The sequence below is a fragment of the Leptosomus discolor genome, chromosome 11 (assembly GCF_034619465.1).
Source record: "Leptosomus discolor isolate bLepDis1 chromosome 11, bLepDis1.hap2, whole genome shotgun sequence".
Lineage (NCBI taxonomy): Eukaryota > Metazoa > Chordata > Aves > Leptosomiformes > Leptosomidae > Leptosomus > Leptosomus discolor.
This window is the reverse complement of record NC_141401.1, coordinates 18,334,143-18,352,743: the sequence shown is the minus strand read 5'-3', so window position 1 is coordinate 18,352,743 and position 18,601 is coordinate 18,334,143. Positions and strand designations below refer to the sequence as shown.

At 39.4% G+C, this 18,601-nt stretch overlaps 1 protein-coding gene across 2 annotated transcripts in view; it reads left to right on the top strand.

Annotated features, from left to right (window-relative positions):
- The window catches only part of OTUD7A (OTU deubiquitinase 7A), a 54,143-nt gene extending 42,940 nt beyond the window's left edge, over positions 1-11,203 (top strand). For both annotated transcript variants that reach the window (XM_086471655.1, XM_086471654.1), the window contains exons 8-11: positions 742-891; positions 7,338-7,452; positions 7,699-7,783; positions 9,770-11,203. In XM_086471655.1, the coding sequence (XP_086327781.1) occupies positions 742-891; positions 7,338-7,452; positions 7,699-7,783; positions 9,770-11,203 (1,784 nt within the window). The remainder of the gene's footprint in view (positions 1-741; positions 892-7,337; positions 7,453-7,698; positions 7,784-9,769) is intronic.
- Positions 11,204-18,601: the final 7,398 nt, after the last annotated feature.

The window sequence follows — 18,601 nt, the reverse complement described above, 5'->3', positions numbered from 1 at the left end:
TTCTATTCAAATTGTAAACTACAAGTAATGTTGTTACATTATAGGATTCGTATTTTCACAGCAAAAGGAAAATTAATTGGTCAGAAGCAAACACGTTGAGAGAATTTTCCTGCCCAGACTTACTGTTTCCCATAATTATGTATAAAAAAGTGTAGAATCTTTCAAAGGAAAGACCTTTGCCCTTACAGATGCAGCATCCCATTCAGATTCTACTTGTAGAATTTTTTTAATCTTTCCATATCATTATTATATATAGACACATTCATACATACATGATGTGTGTGATGATGTGTGTGTGGACTATAAATAAGTTTGTAATGTTTCCTATAGGAATCTGTTAATGCAGGGCATGAGCAGAGTATGTTACCAAAGAGCTGATGGTGATGATTAGAAAATATCCTTCTACCTAAAAGTGTTATGGGAAGGTACAAGTCTGCATACATTTGTGAGAGTCATCAAGATTTTGTTTTAAGACATAATATCTTCATACTAAACAATTAAGGCAAGGAAAATGTATGTGAGAGCAGAATGTTTTCATTGTTGTTCTTGGTATATTTCCTGACGTCTTTATTATGAAATTTTACCTGTTAGTACGACTGTTTTCTGCATTGATTACTCCACTTTAGGCTTCTCTCCTGGAGCTCCGAAAATGTTGTTGCCCAATGATTGCCTACAATAGAACCAACATTACTGTCTGTTCTTTGACACAGTTTAAAAAAAAAATCTCATTTTATTTTGCAGCGTTTGCACCTATACCATTTGGAGGGATTTATCTGCCACTGGAAGTTCTACCTAACAGATGCCATTGCTCCCCTCTTGTGCTAGCCTATGATCAGGCCCATTTCTCTGCTCTTGTTTCCATGGAACAAAAAGATCAACAGAGAGAACAAGGTATGCTATAAAAACAGCAACCTAAAGGTATACATTGAATACAACGCACAAAGTATTTTCTTCTACCTGTAGGTGTATTTATCTATCAGAAAGGAAACAATATCCACTTAAGTTTTATTCCTGTGTTCTTAGGAGTCTAAGTGGTCCAATCACAAGACTGGGAGCCAAGAACTCCTCAGTCCCAATCCTTGTGCTATCACTGTCTTTGACACTTAAACCTTTTCTGTCAGCTCCGTGTATGTAAATAGGTATAATCAGTTACCTACTGTGCTTCTGGGGTCTTGAAGGCCTTTGTTACTTCGAGTTAGTAAAGTGTTTAGAAGATTGTGTGATTCAGATTACTATTGAAAACTCATGTAATGGAAAAATCTCTCTTCTAGTGTGCTAAATGCACTTTTCTCAGTTTAAAACCGTTTAGGTGAGATATTTTTATATTATTATCTGCCTGTCTTCTGCTTTACTCTGGAACAGTGACAACAAAGCCTGACCAGGTGTTTGTGTCAACTTTGAGCTTCCTGGATGTGGGATTGGGAGTGACAAGAGCTTCAGGACTGGATTTGTTCCTGCATCAGTAGCCTAGGAGCTAGTGATAAGTGCCTTTATTTAGAAGACCTGTTTCCTTAATAATAGAAAGCTGTGAGATGAACTCCTATCTGTCTTTGCTCCTTATGTGGGGAAAGGAAAGGCGTTTTGTCAAAAACATGTTGAGGCTTTAGAAAAATTCAGTGGAGTTTTGCTGTTAGCTATGCATCCTCCTCCTCCTTTTTTTTTTTTTTTGCACTGCAGAGGTGTTTTAAATCCCTTAGGAATGCATATACCTGTAAAGTAAACATGGAATGTGTGCTGGTTGTTGAGATCTCCTGAGAGGATTTCATATAGTCCTCCTTCCTAGAGAGTAGTTTAGAGGCAACTAAATATCCTTCATTTAATTTCCTAACCCTATTCATCTGATTTTGGATGTATTAGGCATTCTCCACGCTTATGAGACAGTCAGCATGCTGCAGCTGTGCGAAGTAGAGAAAGACATGCATTAAAATGATGCAAAGGAGGAAAGAAACTCTTGAACAACACATCTTGTGGTAGACATCTTCCTGCAAGAATTTGACATGTAGTTAAGTCATCCTTCTTGGAAGGAGCTGGGAGTTTTTTACGTGAGGTTGTGTGAGATGGGAAACACTCTACAAAGGCTTGCATGGGGTATTGGCAAACCTTGTGTTGGTGAAGAGGAGACTGAATCATAAGACAGAAATGGAGAAGGTTGATCCAGTTGTCAAATATTCAGTGGGAAAATGAATCCTGTCCACCTATTCAGCCTTCAGTGGCACACAGCTGTTTGAGGGATTTGTTGGTAAGCGCTTGGCAATAGGTCTGGCCTTTGCCTTATACACTGGGATGTTGCAGCTTCTTCCAGCCCTCAGTCTGTAGAAGAGGGGCCCTTGGCAAAATGCTTTTTGTGTAGGAACTATTTCCAAAGCAGTACCGAGATGATGTCAAACACCTCATGAGAAATGAAAGTCAGCAAAGCAAATTCATACCATTTTAATGCAATCATGGGATATGAATGAAGGTAGAATTTTGGAGAGCCTTTTTAAGGATACCGTTTCACTGTTGATGGCTGGTGATGATATACTGCAGCCAGGACTGTAATGTCAGCAGCTATTAAGTTAGCAACTACTGCACATACATCTGTGTTACAAATTGTAGAGTTGTCCTGTAGAACATGCCTCCATGTCTTTGGTCTTGATCCTTTTTAGGTCTGAGTTCTGTTGGTGGTGAAACAGGACAATTTCTGGAGCAGGCAGAGTCCATTTCTTCTTTTCTAACAATTAGGATCAGAGTAATATCAGTAGACTGACAGTGACCTCATTTATTTCAGGCACATCTATCTGCCTTCATACACTACTTCGTTATCACAAGGCTTACAAGAGTGTATGTGCATAAATAATTTGATTGAATACACAGAACTTAACTGTCTGTGCAGTAACTTTGCAGATAGGGTAACCACCACCCACCAAACCTCTTGCTCTTGTGGCATGCTGTAAGTGACAGGGTTGACAAAAGGTAGTGAGAGGAACTACTGTTCAGCTGCTCTGACCCAACCTCTCAGCTTGTGTTACTCAATGATGCACCTTGATGCCACCTACTGAAATATTCCTAGTATTACAAGCCATATATTCCTGTTAATTACACACTGCAAGATCTTGGGTTTGTTAACAAGGTCACATATTTGATTTTTCCCGAGCAATAATGTTAAATATACTTCTCATGGTTAGAAACTGTCTTTCTGTCTTTTCCTACATGTGTAGTTGTGCAGGAAAGAGAAAAAGCTACCAAATACCCAGCACAGCATCAGTAACATTAAATATGGGATTTGTTCATGTGTAAGTTCATCCAGGTTATTTACAAGGGTTGTGGCATCAAAATAGTATTTGTTTAGTATGATCCAATTGTACATGTATGATCATGTTTTAGTGCAGGGCCTTGAATACACAGGATTCAATTCTGTGGAGCAGCAGAGAGCACTTGGCATTACGTCTGGGATGAAGGGAATGCTTTAGCTTTCAGCTGCCAAGCTGGTTGCTGTTAGAGACTGCAGCAGTCTAGCAGCTAACACAGCATTGCTATTGTTCTCAAATGCTGTGAGAGGAAATAGATTGGCACAAGGATGCTCTAATAATGCCTATTTTTTGTACCTTGTCAGCACAGAGATGTTGACAGCTTTGGCACGCAGGAAGGGAAAGCCACAGTTGTTAAGAGTCAGAAGACAATGGCACAGGTGCGACGGTGCATGGGCAGATTATGAACAATCAGAACGCGGTTGACAGCTTAGAGCTACAACTTCTTAGAAGGAGCATCTCTGATAGCCAGGCTGTTCATAGCTTGTAGTCATAATGTTTAACCCTGTAACTGGCTGTCAGGAGCAGCATCGGGAGCTGTCTGAACTGCTGCATGTACATACATACATGTTTAAGCTGCTGAGAAGCTCTCTTGTGGAGGAGACAGTATATCCTGTATTTGTGAAATGTCTGTTGCCAAATAAATGCTGATGTGAACTCACCCAGTTCTGCTTTGGCATATAGTCGTTGATCAGATCATTTTGAGCACTGCTACAAATGTATGTAAAGAGAGAAAACACGCTAACATCCTCTTGTCTGGAGAGGATTTGAAACCCATTTTGACACGTTGTCTTCTTCCCAGCACATAAGTGCCGTTCTGATCGTCACCAAAGGCCCTCTTGTTTTGCCATCCACAACCTAGAAATACTTCTGTATTCATGCAGGCTGTATTTATGCAGGTGTTGCGTATCTTTGTTTATGGAAAACAAAGACCAGCTCTCAACTGCCCCTAGAAGTGCTTCATTGAACTTAGAGCTTCCCACGCTCCTGTGCTCTGTCAGCCAGTCAGCCGTGAAAGGGCTGCCCACAACAGGTTTGCAGGAACAAGCGTGAGAGGTGTGACAGTGGTTTTTAACAGCAGCATGTCAGGATCTGTGTCAGCATTTCATTTTACTAGTATTTTCAGAAATAGTTAAAGTGTTCTCCTTTATTAATAATGACACTTGAGGCATGAAGGTGAGTGCTAGCAAACACCGTGACTTCACAGCACAGAAGGCAATACAGGCAGACGAGAAATGGCATGAAAGTCCTCACTGTGTGTCTTGAAACTGTGGTAGACAAAATAGGGGCTGTTACTTTTGACATATCCCATCTGTTGGCATTAGGACTTGTAGACTGTGTATCAAATAGCGTGGTTTCAGCTAGAGAGCATCCAAAACCAAGTGTAACCCAGCTACCACACCAAAGTTGCAAGCTCTGATGTGGCTGGGCATCAGGAAGATGCTACAGTCTGTTGGGTTTGCTTTAGGAATGAATGTGATGGATCCTGCTTGCAGTCCTAACGTTAAAGTAGTTTTCTGTCAGGAACCTGCAGAAATCCTGCAAGAAACCCTGGCTATCAAACAGAATTCTCTGAGAGGAAGAAAATCTCTTGCAGTGAAGACAGAACTTTAAAACTCCATTACTTTAGCAGATTCTTTTTGCATGAAGATGGTAGTGCTTCATACAAACCTCAGGCTATCCTTAGAATGAGTATATAGTTTCCATTCAACTCAGAGTTTGAAAAATAATAGTTAACAAATTTTTGTGTGAAAATAGAGACAGTATTGTGTCAGAATGTGTACATTAGTTAAGACAAGTGACATGCTATAGACAGACAGTTCTAAGCTTTGTCTTGTACTTAGTAAGATTTTAATAAAATTGAGTATCACTAAACATTTTAATAGGTGTATTTTCAATATCAATAGAAACAGACAGCTTTTAAAAAGGATTCCTTTAGAATACATTTATAAAAAATATTATTTTAAACTATTTTATTATTATTCTTAAACTAGTCAGTTTCAAGCTGTCCTTAGAAAAGAAATTCAAATTTTCTTTTTGAGGTTTATATCCCAAAGAGACCGATGCAACTCTCTGACAGTTCTTTAGTCCAGGCTTCCCACCATCACCTGCCTCAGGATCACATTCCCAGTTGTCTGCCAGCCCATACCTGTAAGGTCAGGGGCTACCAGAAGTGGAAGTGTTGTGTTGTAAACTTATAATGCTGCTCTCTCCGAAGTTGCCTTCTTCCTTTAAATGGTTGATAGATTGCATTGGAAGGGCAGTTGTACATCCAGTCAGTACCTGCTGGTAATTCAGTTGATTGACACAATAGGTGTTTTCCTTGGGAAACATGACCAGGTAATTGTGTTCTCAGTTATTCCAGCCCCTTTGTTGCGATTTCATTGAATGCAGCAGGGTAAGCCCTCATATTACACCAATGAGTGTTAGAAAGTGTATTCAGTCGTCACCTCTGCTGTACATTTCTTGTGTTCTTGTGCTTCAGGAGCTCACTTTACAGTGTGCTTTGAACTGTGGAGTTAGACTCTCTGCTGCTTACTCACATTGAGTTTCTTTAAGGAGCTAAATTCTCTTAAAACATTAATTTCCGTGCTTGCATCTTACAGCGTCATCTGCAACTAAAGTTGATTAATCTCCAGCTGTTCTATAGTATATTTGCAGTTAATATGGGAAAAATATTTCAAGAATTACATACTAGAAGCAGTAGGGGGCAACGTTTCCATGAAATTTGTAGAGGTTTGACCTTTTTATCTCCAGTCTGCAAAGATGAAAATTATACATATGTACTTTCTGCAGTTGTTGTCAAAATGTCTGAACCAAATACTGACTCCATCATGTTAATCTAAAATACAGATGAAATTTCCTGCATTCTGCCAGTTGAGGAACAAAGTTGAAGCAAAAATGCTATACCTTAGTTTTGACAACGTATGTTTTCTGAACTGCAGAAAAGATTATAAACAGCACAGAACCAGTAAGTGCAGTTTTCAGAAATTCAGTGCCATGATGTTTGGGTGATTTCTCCAGGTTTCTTTGCCCCTTGGCTTTGCTGGAATGAAATACCTAGGCAAAGTCCTCCAGGGTTCTAGTACAGAAAATTAAATTCCTTGATTGGTTGTCAGAGGAGCAGCAGTGGCCCGCACCATGCTGAGGATCCCACCCAGTCCCTCAACAGCTTTTACTTGTTTTTCTAATGAAATGGAAGCAAATTGCTGGCTTTAATTAAAGCTGACAGTGTTTTTCTTGGTTTCTTGTGGGTGATGAATGATAGACACTCTGTAATATCAGAGTGCGGTCCCTGCACGCTGAGTGTAAAGCAGAGTCATTAAGATACGTGTCAGAAGGCAGAGCTCTAGCAGAGAGAGGAAAGGACAGAAGAGCCAAAACAGCTAGACAGTAATGCTGGGATGTAACAGCAGTAATGGTCTTTTTACTACACTCAAGACAGGCCTCAAACTGACCTCTTAATCCATGTATTTATATATATATATATATATATATATATATATGTTGATCTATACTCTTCAATTATGTTAATTCACAGTTTGAGTCCAAAATCATTGTAACTGCCCTTTGCTTTGTTTCTTAATGCTGTTATCAATATGTTTTTGTTTCTTTGACAGTGGAAAACCAAAAGGTACTAAACTGAAAAGGCAAAATAATTAACAAGTATGTGCATCTGTGTGAGACACAGACAGGAGTATTTCAACTTTTTATAGCTTTCTGCTATTCTAATGGTTCTGTCTCCAGAAAGTGTTTATTGTGCATTACAAAATGGCAATGTTGTTCTCCCAGAGGTCTCCCCTCATCCACAGGTGACTATCTTTCACTCCAGGAGCAATCAGTGGTTTAACCCCCTCCTCTTCTATTACATAAACATCAAAATAGGGAAATAGAGCTCGGTATAAATAATTTGTGGTGCATTGGATGAGACAACTCTGCAGCACGCTCAAATTCTGCACTTCTTCAACCAGTTATGCTGCTTTTCACAGCTGAGTCATTTTTTCTCATTTTTGTTTCCCCCCACCCCAATCTCTTTCCTCTCTACTTCAGCGGTGATCCCTCTGACTGACTCTGAACACAAGTTACTGCCTTTGCACTTTGCGGTTGATCCTGGGAAGGACTGGGAGTGGGGAAAAGATGACAATGATAACACCAGACTGGCCAAGTAAGACCTTTCTGTAACTTTAGTGCTAAGCAGTAAAATGTCTTGAGCCGTACCTGACTGAGGTGTTGGGAGAACTGCTAATAGAGAGGGCTTTGTTCATGTTCTGTGGTTATACAGCAGAAGACATGGGTGGGTCTCCAGCTGATGGTCACGATTCAGGCTGCTGTTACATCCCTCCCTGTTAAGAAGTGTTGCTTTTTCTTTCAGACTTTTTGACTGTTTGTTCCCTTCTTTTCTCATCCTTAGTTTGATTCTGTCTCTTGAGGCAAAACTTAATCTTCTACACAGCTATATGAATGTAACATGGATACGCATACCATCTGAGACACGGGTAAGGTAAACTTCCCCCTCAGTCTAAACAAGATGAGAGATACAAGGCCCGACAGGGTGTTGGGTAGGGTAGGCTGCCTGGACTGGCCAGCTGCCTGGAAACACCTCAGTAGGGGCAAGTCACTCATGGCTCATGGTCATTGCAATCAGGCTTATAGCTTTTTCTAGTTCATTCTTTTAATAACACAGTTGCTTGTATGCTTTTTGCAATTTATGCTCTGTTCTGAAATGTATTTTCTAGCTTTATCTTTCTTTTACTTATTTCAGTAGTCCATGTAGTTCAGAAAAACCTTAAAATAGACCTTTTCTCACTATTGTTTCCTCAGAACTTTGGCTTGCTTTCCTAATGCCACTGTTAGGTCACCAATCCCGAGTCCTTTCTCTTTCTGAGAATACATTTGCACCCCTGGACAGCTCCCAGTTTAGAGTGGCTGACAAAAGGCCACAGACTGGCACTGAACTGGAGCCTGGTTCTTTCAGAAAGCTATTTTAGAACCATGCCCAGCTGTCACCTAGTCAGCTGCAAATTTCTCTGCAAATTACACTGAATAGATTGAGGCATTAGTCTGGAGGCAAAAGGTTGCTAGGAGAGGATGGAGGTGATTTAGACAGGCTACACAGATGGGATTTGAAAGGAGGAACGGAACACAAAAGGAGAAGCATTTAACAAGCTGCAAGAGGGAAAAAATTCAATTTTTCTACAGTTTCTACAGTGGTAGTAACTACCACATCAGAAAAAGGAGAGGCAAAATTGTTCTGTAGTTGTAAGCTCTGAGCCTGAAACTTGTGGGACCTGGGTTATCTCTCCCTGCTTCACACTTGCCACATGAGCATGGTCAGGTCACTTTAGCACTAATTTCCTCCTTTGCCAAGTGGGGATAACAGCTCTGCTCCTGACTGGGTGGCGGGGTGCTCAGGGATTCCAGAGAGACTGAGGACATGCAGGTACCCAGGGACAAGAAGCAGGTGTGCATTTCTGTACTGGAAGTACATGTATCTATGGAGATTTGGGGGGTTTTGGTTGGTTTTCTTGTGTTGTTTTGGTTTTTTCTTTACAGTTAGTTAAATGTTTCATATCCTTACCAGATTTTAGCTTCATGGTGCCTGAAAGCAAGACTAAGTTTTGCGGGAGTAAATGAACAAGGCCACATTTGAAAGTATCCTAGGATCCTCATGATTGCGTTTCCAAGAAAGATGTTTTATCACCTTACCTAAAATACAAATTGGAACTCAGACTTCTGACACCAGTTTTACCTGCATTGTATTCCCGATAAGAATGAATACACCTCATTGTATTCCTTAGACTGCTCGCTGAAGTTTAATATTTCAGGCAAGATGTTTAGCTCTGGTGCATCTTCCCTTTGATTTTCATGCATCCATAGACCTGAACAATGAAGAAATGAGTTTAAATCAGTTGGGTTTTGAACATAATGAATTTTGAAATATTGCTACTTAAAGGTTTGTTTGCAAACCCCCTCACAGCTTTCAGCAGAACCACATTTTCCTTCCATCACAAAATTACCAGTTTCTTTCCATGCTCTCTGTCTCCCCCCTGGCTGAGAGGCAGCCTGTGTTGTAGATGCTTCCTCCTGACTGGCTGATCTCTGTGTGCTGGCCAGCCGCTCAGCTGGGCCACACAAGCAGGGAGATGGGGCTGCAGCCTCCCCCTCAACAGGAGCACTAACTTGCGTCACTCCATTATTCAGACACTGATTTTCACAGCCTCTTTGAATGACTGACCTCTATTCTACAAATGTGCTTGAAATTAGCCAAAAGCTACTGTAGGAACAAGCAAGACACATAGTCAGCACAACCAAATAAGCTTTGTTTGGTAAAGAAACCAGTCTAAAATGTCAGTGCATAAATCAAAAAGTTCATTTAAAATCAGTGTCAAAATCTGTATTGGATTTGGTGGGTTTTTTTTTTTGCACTAAGTCCTTGTATGAAACTGATTTTGCTGTATCTAATTATAATTACTTTTCCATAGCAGGCCCCTTTGGCTCAACCAGAATCCCCTACAGCTTCAGCCGGGGAAGATGTTCAGTCGCTGGCTGACTCAATGGACTCAGACCGAGATTCTATCTGTAGTAATTCCAACGGCAATAATGGTAAAAACAGTAAAGAAAAAGAAAAGGACAAACAGAGGAAAGATAAAGACAAAACCAGGACGGATTCAGTTGCCAATAAAATAGGAAGCCTCAGCAAAACCCTGGGAATTAAACTGAAGAAGAATATGGGTGGTCTTGGAGGCCTGGTGCATGGCAAAATGAGCAGAGCCAATTCAGGGAATGGAAAAAATGGTGACACAGTAGAGAAAGTCAAAGAGAAGAAGTCTAAGTCTAGAAAAGGGAGCAAAGAGGAATCTGGACAGTCTGCAAGCACTTCTCCATCTGAAAAGACCACTCCATCCCCGACTGACAGAGCTAACAACTCACCCATTGAAAAGATGAACACTAAATCCTTCTCTGACAAGCAGTCTGACCCATGGAAGTACAGCACCGATGTGAAACTCAGCCTAAATATTTTGAGAGCTGCCATGCAGGGTGAACGAAAGTTTATTTTTGCTGGCCTTCTTTTGACCAGCCATAGGCATCAGTTCCACGAGGAGATGATAGGCTATTACCTGACTAGTGCACAGGAGCGTTTCAATGCGGAACAGGAACAGAAACGAAAGGATGCTGAGAAAAAGGCAGCACTGAGTGGGTCATCTAGTAGGAAACTGGAGCAGGAAGCATATTCTAAAGAAAAATTAGAAACATCTCCTCAGGATAGGGCATCACCCGTCTTGCCTCAAAGCCATACAACTCAACTGGTTTTAAAATTTAAAGATCGCACTAGTCCCACTCCTGGGTCGTTTTCTTCACCTAGTAATGGTGCTAAGAGAAGTGGACCCATTCCGGTATCTGCCCACTATAGCCATACGCCACCTGTTCAAAGGCAAAGTGTCATCCATTTGCATGATGTCAACTCCAAGCCGTCGAGCTTCCAAGACGATACCTACAAGCCAGTGGTTGGCACCCTAAAAACCTGTGCCACCTATCCCCAACAAAACAGATCGCTGTCTTCTCAAAGCTATAGCCCAGCGCGGATATCCGGTATCCGTACCGTGAACACAGTGGAATCGCTGAGCTATGCCATGCCTACTGAACACAAGTCTCAGACATACACGAGTGGATTCAACACTGGCGATATTAGAGACTGCTTAGAATATGCTGATGAGGATGCTCCTCAGACCTGGTTGAACAATGATAAAAATCAAGGCAGAAGCACAGTTTGCCCGATGTATTCCATCCAGCAGAACCGCTGTAAGAAGGAGAACTGTTCCTTTTATGGTCGTCCTGAGACTGATAATTACTGTTCATACTGCTACAAAGAAGAGTTAAAGCGCAGGGAGAGAGAAAGCAAGGGACACAGGCATTGAGGATTCTTCCGTGACTAGTTAGTTTTACCATTTTCTTACTTACAAAGTAAATAGTGTTGAATTGCAGTAAAAGGAATCCTTAAAAAAGAATAAAGGATTGATGCGTAAATAGTGTCTAGCTTTTCGCTTTTCCGGGGCAATGAGGAAATAATAGGATTAATTTATCATAAAAAAAAATTATTTTCCATTTTGTCAGTGTCTTTTTTACATATACTGGTAAGCTGAAGGGTTGTTTACTCCTTTGTCAGTGCTGTGTATATGTTTGGTCAAAAATTTACTAATGGTGCCTGAATTTACACTGACATCACTCAGGTAGTAGAATGATAGGGGAAAGACATAATACCGGAGATGTGGTGTTGTAGTAGGGTAGTATCTGCCTTGCAGACATTTGAAATTCTATAGCTATTATGAGAGTATTTTTTCCTCAGTAAAACCTAAATTTTTCATAGCCTTTTTTTTTTAGGAGGGTAGTGATTTTGTGTACTGCACATTTTTAACATGGCAGCATATTGCATTATTACTAATGTTTGTACTCGTTTCAGTCTGAAATTGAATGATTCTGGGAAAATGGGAGTGAAAGGTCTGAATTCATGAGGGCTGTAGCTCTTCCTAATTTTAAGTTCTTACCAGTTATTTCTCCATTTCTGTAAAAAGTAGATTTGAGCCACTTTTATTTGTACTGAATTTTTAAACAGGTTTTATAAAAAATACGTTATGGCTTGCAAGACTTCACGTCACAAAAAACCCCACATAGTGTAGTTTTGGGCACCTGAATTTCAGTAGTATTTTCATTGTTGTTAAAATTGAGAGAAATGTTAAAATAGAAATAAAACATAAAAATGTTATTAGATTTGTAAAATCTGATGACCAGCTAGGAAATTTAGGATCATTTTAAAGCTGAATGAACTGCTTGTCAAAACAAACATATTGCATCAATTGATTCCCTTAGTCATTGGATTAATTTAATCATTATTTATTTATTCCTTTCTCAACATTATCGAGTGATAGTGATTACAAATGTAACTACTTCTGAGCCTTTCTTGACGACTGCTGGGTCCACCTATTTTTGAGTCTCGCAGAATAAGTTATGTACCCATCAGGAGGTTCCAAGACGGCTACAAAATACCTCCAGTATGAATGGCCACTCCTGGCACAGATTTGCACAAGTCTGATATCCAAATATTTAAATAAGTATTTGCAATACTTTTGAAAATAAAACTTTGCTCATAGAAACATTTCTGTAAACCCTACAAATGCTGTTAAAGTGGATGTATGGCATTAGGAGGTTTTCTTGAATACAGTACCTGCCGGTTTTGCACGCCTCTACCATCAACTGGCATAATATAGTAAGAATAGGTCTTTAGTATGGTTACGCCTGTAAGCAATGGCTCATTTACTGTCCTCCCACTTTTCTTTTTTTTAAAAAAAAAAGTGCTCATTTTCCGTAAATAGGTGAAGTACTGCCTGCAGGACTGCTTGCTCTGCCACATAAAGGTGCAGAATGCGAGTTCTGCCTTACTCATTATGGAGCAGCACTTTTCTGGCTGGCACAGGAAAGATTCTTTGCCAAAGAGTCTTTGTTTCTGATTCTTTCCTGCTGTACCCCAGTTTTTACTCTTGACATGACTGGCACCATTTCACTTGCATACAGTTAATCCTAGTTAGCCTCAAAACCAAGGCTGAAGTAGTCTGTGAAACAAGATACACAAACTTACGTTGATGGGTACTGGCTTTCAAAAGCACATAAGCTTTTGCTGATGTCCCAGGGAAATTTGTGGACCTGAGTACATACTTAAAATTGACCATATCTTTAGTTTTTCTGCTGAATGGGAGGTTTAAAGAATAGTTCCAAAGTAAGTCCATTAGCCGCTCCTAAAAAGTCATGGTCTTTGCCATGTTAGCTGTTCCATGAATCCAGACCTGTACTTCGTATTTCTTGCCGTGTACTGAGCATACACTGAATGTTACTGAATTTGCGTTCCTTCATAAAAGGGAAATGTTGGTATGCGTAACGAGAGGTTAAAACTCCGTGTGACTTCTGTCCTTAAGGTAAGCACATGCTAAACCCTGTGTCTCCAGTTGCATACACTGGTAAGCAGTGTCCTTTTTTCATTAACTGTTGTGGTTACTTCTCATTGCCAAAGCAATCTGTGATTGCAGGTTATGCTCAAACAAGCCAGATCATGTTAAAACAAATCATGTATACTCGATTGTATTTGTTGCTGAAACTGAGAAAATTGACGGGATAAAACTTCATGGAAAAAAAAAGAAAAGAAATATTTAAGAATTCTTAGAGCATTAGATTAGCAGTAGCATTTGATACTCCGAGAATTGCTTCTGTGTGAAGTTATGCTCAAGAAATACTACATTAGCAGCAAACTACACCAGCCCATGTATTTAAGGCAGTTGCATCCTTTCTGAATGAGGAAAAAAGTAACAGCACATATGTAAAAATAAGCAACTACCATGAGAACTTGCTGTTTCCCATTTTTCAAAAGAGTTGTTTCTATAGTAGGTTTCTAAGACTTACTACTCATGAGAGAGAGAGGTTTACATCTGGTCAATATTTAGATAAATTGCTCAGTTCTAAATTATTTAATAGATTGTACCTGCAGTAAGATTATTTTGAAAAAATAATTGGTCTTCTGAGGAATAGGCTTGTCTGTATAGGATACCAAACTTAAGTGTTCACTGTCATCCTCAAGTCACTCAGATGTTTCCATAAATGTTTACCACTACTGGACTTCATTTGAAGGTATCTGTTAGGTAAAATACTGACAAAATACTTTCTAGTTGTGCCTGTTTCCTCAGCATTCTTTTCTTGGTATATATCTTTGAATAATTTGCTGGATGTTGCTGTTTTCTTTTGGAATTCTTCAAATATCTCACTATTCTCTTGTGCTTTAACGTCTGATATTGAAAAGAAGTTGCAGGCCTACAATGCAGTTTGCCAGTTAAAATGTACCCATCTTTTCCTAGTAGTTGTCCTTTCTTCTGGATAAGTAATACTGTGATTTTTTTTAAAAAAAATTATTATTTCTGAGCTATTTGTGGCAGTTCTCCAAAGGGATACCAGAGTTGATATTAAGCAGTCCAAACACGCAGAAAAAGGCCTCCTCCTGAAGAAGCGATTGTCCAATTAAAAGAAGAGTCTGGGTATAAGAGGAAATTTTCTACCTATTTCTTTCAGAGAGAATTCCCAACTGCTTATGAATTGCATTCACCAGCACTGAAAGAAATGGTGTCATTCCTTAGCTAGCTGTGAGAGGGAATAATTTTAAAATGTGTTTTTCTGTTGCACTAAATGGCTAACTTCTGACTGCTCTTTTGGTTTATTTTTCCTTACATTGAAAGCACGTGTAGCCCACAGGGCAGCAAGTCATTTTCTGTGCCTGATCCGCCCTCTCTATACCTTGCAGAGCTTGTTAGAGTTACCACTTAGTCCCAGCTGTCCTGAAATCAGGTTTGGTGTTGGAGGACCCTGTTCCTTTCTTCTGTTAGCTCAAGTGGCTGCAATACACGTGTGTGTGTTTGCATTTGTATCTGCTTTTTTCCCCCTCTCTCCTTGATAGTGATTCAACGGTTGTCAGTGTTGTCCAGATTTCAAAAGTACAGACTAAATCTTGGGTAGGCTACACCTTCCCAGAACAGATCCAAAATCACTAGGAGGTACTTAGGTTGGAGGAAGCGGGACTTTTTTTAATGTGTGAATGTGCAATTTTTTTAATTTAAAAAAGGCTTAAACCTATTATGCAGGTTTTTTTACTTTGTTCATAAACTCTGATACAAAGGTCTGCTCATAACGGGACGCCTGTAATACATAATGGGTTTCAGTCACACTTTATATTAAAGTTCCATTTAAAATGCTTTATAAAGTATTGCTAGACTTTACGAGTATTTTTTTCAGATGTGGGTATCAGTCGTAGCGTATGGCTAACAAGCAGCTCATTCAGAAGAAGGTGGTGTAGGTTATCAAAAGTAACTTCAGATATTTTGGATTTTAAAACAATTGATTAGCCTAGTGTTATTATGGTTCATTAAGCTTTATAAATGCAATGGAAACACAGTGTGTGGCCCAGCTTTCTTTAGCAATTGGTTCCTTCTTCCTAAGTCAAAGGTACCATTAAGGGGATCAGTGAGAGAAAGATGCTGTACGTGGAAAGTTTTGTGTTGTTTATTTCTTAAAAAGTCTAAATAGGCCAAGTGAAGTCTTCAGAGTCGCCTTTTCTCAAATTGCAAAAGATGATGGGAGCAGTGTTACTTGGTGCAGAAAGCACTGAGGGGAGACGCTTAGCGTGGCTTTGCGCACCATTGGACTGCAGATCACAGCAGTCTGCTGAGGCAATAGCAGTCCTTGTACATATAGGCATATTCAGGGTAATCTACTTCTCGTGTGATGAATGTGTAGATATCAAAAAATGCACAGCACAGATCTGACAAAATACTGCCCTCTTAACTCTGATTCTGCAAACACACTGGTGCTCAACTTCACCAATATGGAAAGTCTCCCTGACATCAGGGAGATGGCTTATTTTCAGAAACTTAACACAATTGTTAAGAAAAATGTTTGTGAGATCAAGGCCTGAGCCTTTAGCCAGTGTTTGTTCCCCTCAGGCTGCCTGATGTTGCTCTTCCAATGAGAGAATCGATGACAATTTTGCCTGAGGAGCAGAGGGAAGCCTTAGGCCACTTTGGGCTAAACCTGCTGTCCTCTGAAATCTGTGGACAGAATCCCATTAGTAGTGGGGGCCTTAAATGAGGTGCTTCATGGACACACAAAATAATTGCAAGCTGGACGTGAAAATACAAGCTAGTAAGGCAGTAAGGTCTTCATAACACTGGGAGTGTTTTGCACAGGTAGAAACCCCGTATGTTAATAGAAACCACAATAATCTCAAATAAACATAGGTCCAGAGAAGCAAAATAACTGATGCTGATTGTAGATGGCTTTTCAGCTTAGTGTATTTTAAGTCTCTGTCAGTGTATTTGAAGAGTATTTTGTTTTAGGATAATGGCAGCTTATGTGGAGGATCACCAAACAGTATATAGCGTAGAATATAAAGTATTTCAGTAACAGGCACTACTATCTATTTTAATTTACACGTTAATTTCCAGTGTATATGACTAAAATACTATATTGTTAAAAAATGAGAGGAAAACAACACAAAGGTGTCTGTAACTATGTTCTGTTTGTAGACTTAAGGCTGTATTATGTTGGAATTTTACAAGCCAAGTTTAAATTGTAATATAAAAATTATTTTTATATTATTTTCAAAATATGCTACAGAGCAATATTTTGCGCCTTTATTATAAACAGGGTCATCATTTTAGTAGGTTACCTTCTGAAATGCAGGTAGAAATTAACCATGAAAAGAAAGCTTTGTAAATGTACTTGTTGTTTCTAACTGCTCTGTCTGTTGTGCACATCTGTATCCAATGTGAGTTGAATATACAAAGTTTTTTTAATTGAAAAGCTTTAAATTTTTCTTTACATATTTTGGTACAACAGTATCCTTCCCTATTTAATTCCACTCTTCCTTCCAGTCCCTACCAATAGCCACTTTTATAAGCAGCTTCTGAATAAACATTCATCTGGAAAGTTTTCTTACCAAATGAAACATTTCTGCACAGATCCTGATGGACTTGGGACATTCATAATACACCTGAATCCATTGGAGTAGGATTACTTTGCTTTTTTAAAAAACAGAATCAGAGATTTATTATTCCATCAAAATGAAAATCAAGAATTAATAGGCAGTGCAGTCATTTAGCATCCGTGGGAAGAAAATCGCTCTAGATCTTAGAAATGTCCTCCTCTAATTGGCAAATACATTGTGTCTTAATGTATCGCAGATACGCATTAGCTTCTTGCAGATTAAAGTCTTCCCATTTTATTTCTTCATACTGTACACATCAATTGCTGATGAACTGTGCAAAAAAGACTTTGCGAACTAATGCATATGTTAAGTTAGGAGTCAGTGTGGTTTTTAAAATTCCATAACTTCTGTGGTTTAGTTTGTTGGGGTTGGTTTGTTTGTTTAAGAATTACTATGAAGTTATGTACTGCAATCAAAATTTTCAAATCTGGATGCCTGACATTAAGATTCTGCATCTAGGTTTCTCCTGATAAATAGACTGGTTTTAAGATGCACAGAGCATCAGTTTCTGTGGGAGCAAAAGCTCTTTCTTGGTTTCAGAAAATCAAGTGAGCATTACTCCAACACATATTCAGGGCTTTTCTTTAGTAGTCTGTACTTCTTTTCAGGCAATGGAATTTGTTTCCTCTTTAGTGATTTTTCCATGTGTGAACAAATAATTGGGCTTATTCATAAATGATTGCTTGAATATGGAGAAACTTGCCTTGTACCAAAATGCCATATAATTGTCCATTTAACTGTTGCATTCTTAATGGGGCTAGTGTATTCCACTGATTGGGGGGGGGGGGATAGAAGACCTTTTCTTCTTGGATATGGTGATCACGCTGTTCTGTTTATTTTTCCTCTCAAGTGACTATGCTGTTCTGATTGCTGTTTTATCTCCCATTACCTGAATGCATGTACTGTACCAAGAGAATTGAAATGGCTGATGCACATTTGCACTGTGGGACACGTGATATGGGTAAAAGCCACCACGTTCCAAACAGCCTTAAAATTACGACTCTCTGGGGACTGAGAGTCACTTAACTGGATGCAGCCTCTGTCCCACTTCCTCATTTAACCGTGACTGTAAAACACTGTAGCCTGCTGTAGTCCATGTAACTGTATGCACAGTCATCTGAATTACCTGTAACTCTGAAAGAAATTTTTCTTTAAAAAATTGTCATTCTTTGCTAAGTGTCAGTGTGTCAGGAAGCTTTAGTCAAAAGTGAAGACAGGGGTAAAAATAGAGAGGTAATGGTAGCTAGCGGAGTAACCATGCCACCAAAATGCTAAAAAGAGGGAAAATAGTTGAGATGGATGAAAAACTGTTTCCTGTCAAGACTGGAAGTTTTGTAGATCTTTCCATACTCTAGGAGAACAGAGAAATGTTGTTTTGCCATTTATCTCTGCATCTAACATAGTCTCTTACTTGTTGCAGACATTTGCTATTGGGGAAGAAGGGAGAGAAAAATGGCAAGTTTTCTTGCCTTAAACAAAGCAAATTCTACTCTAGTGGCAGAATCATCTGAGATTGCAAAAATACGATCCAATGTTAGAACTAAACGGTGCCTAACTCCTGGGTGTGAGTTGTGAATTTTGTTTTCATTTTGCCCCTTTCAAATGCTGTTTTTTTAAAAAAAAAGGGGGGGGGGGTTGTGTGTTAAAGGATGAGCTTGTATGAAATGGATGATAGTGACTCAGCTCTTCCTTTGTTCACATGTGAAATCAATATAAACATGAAAATGGAGTTCCACTGGAG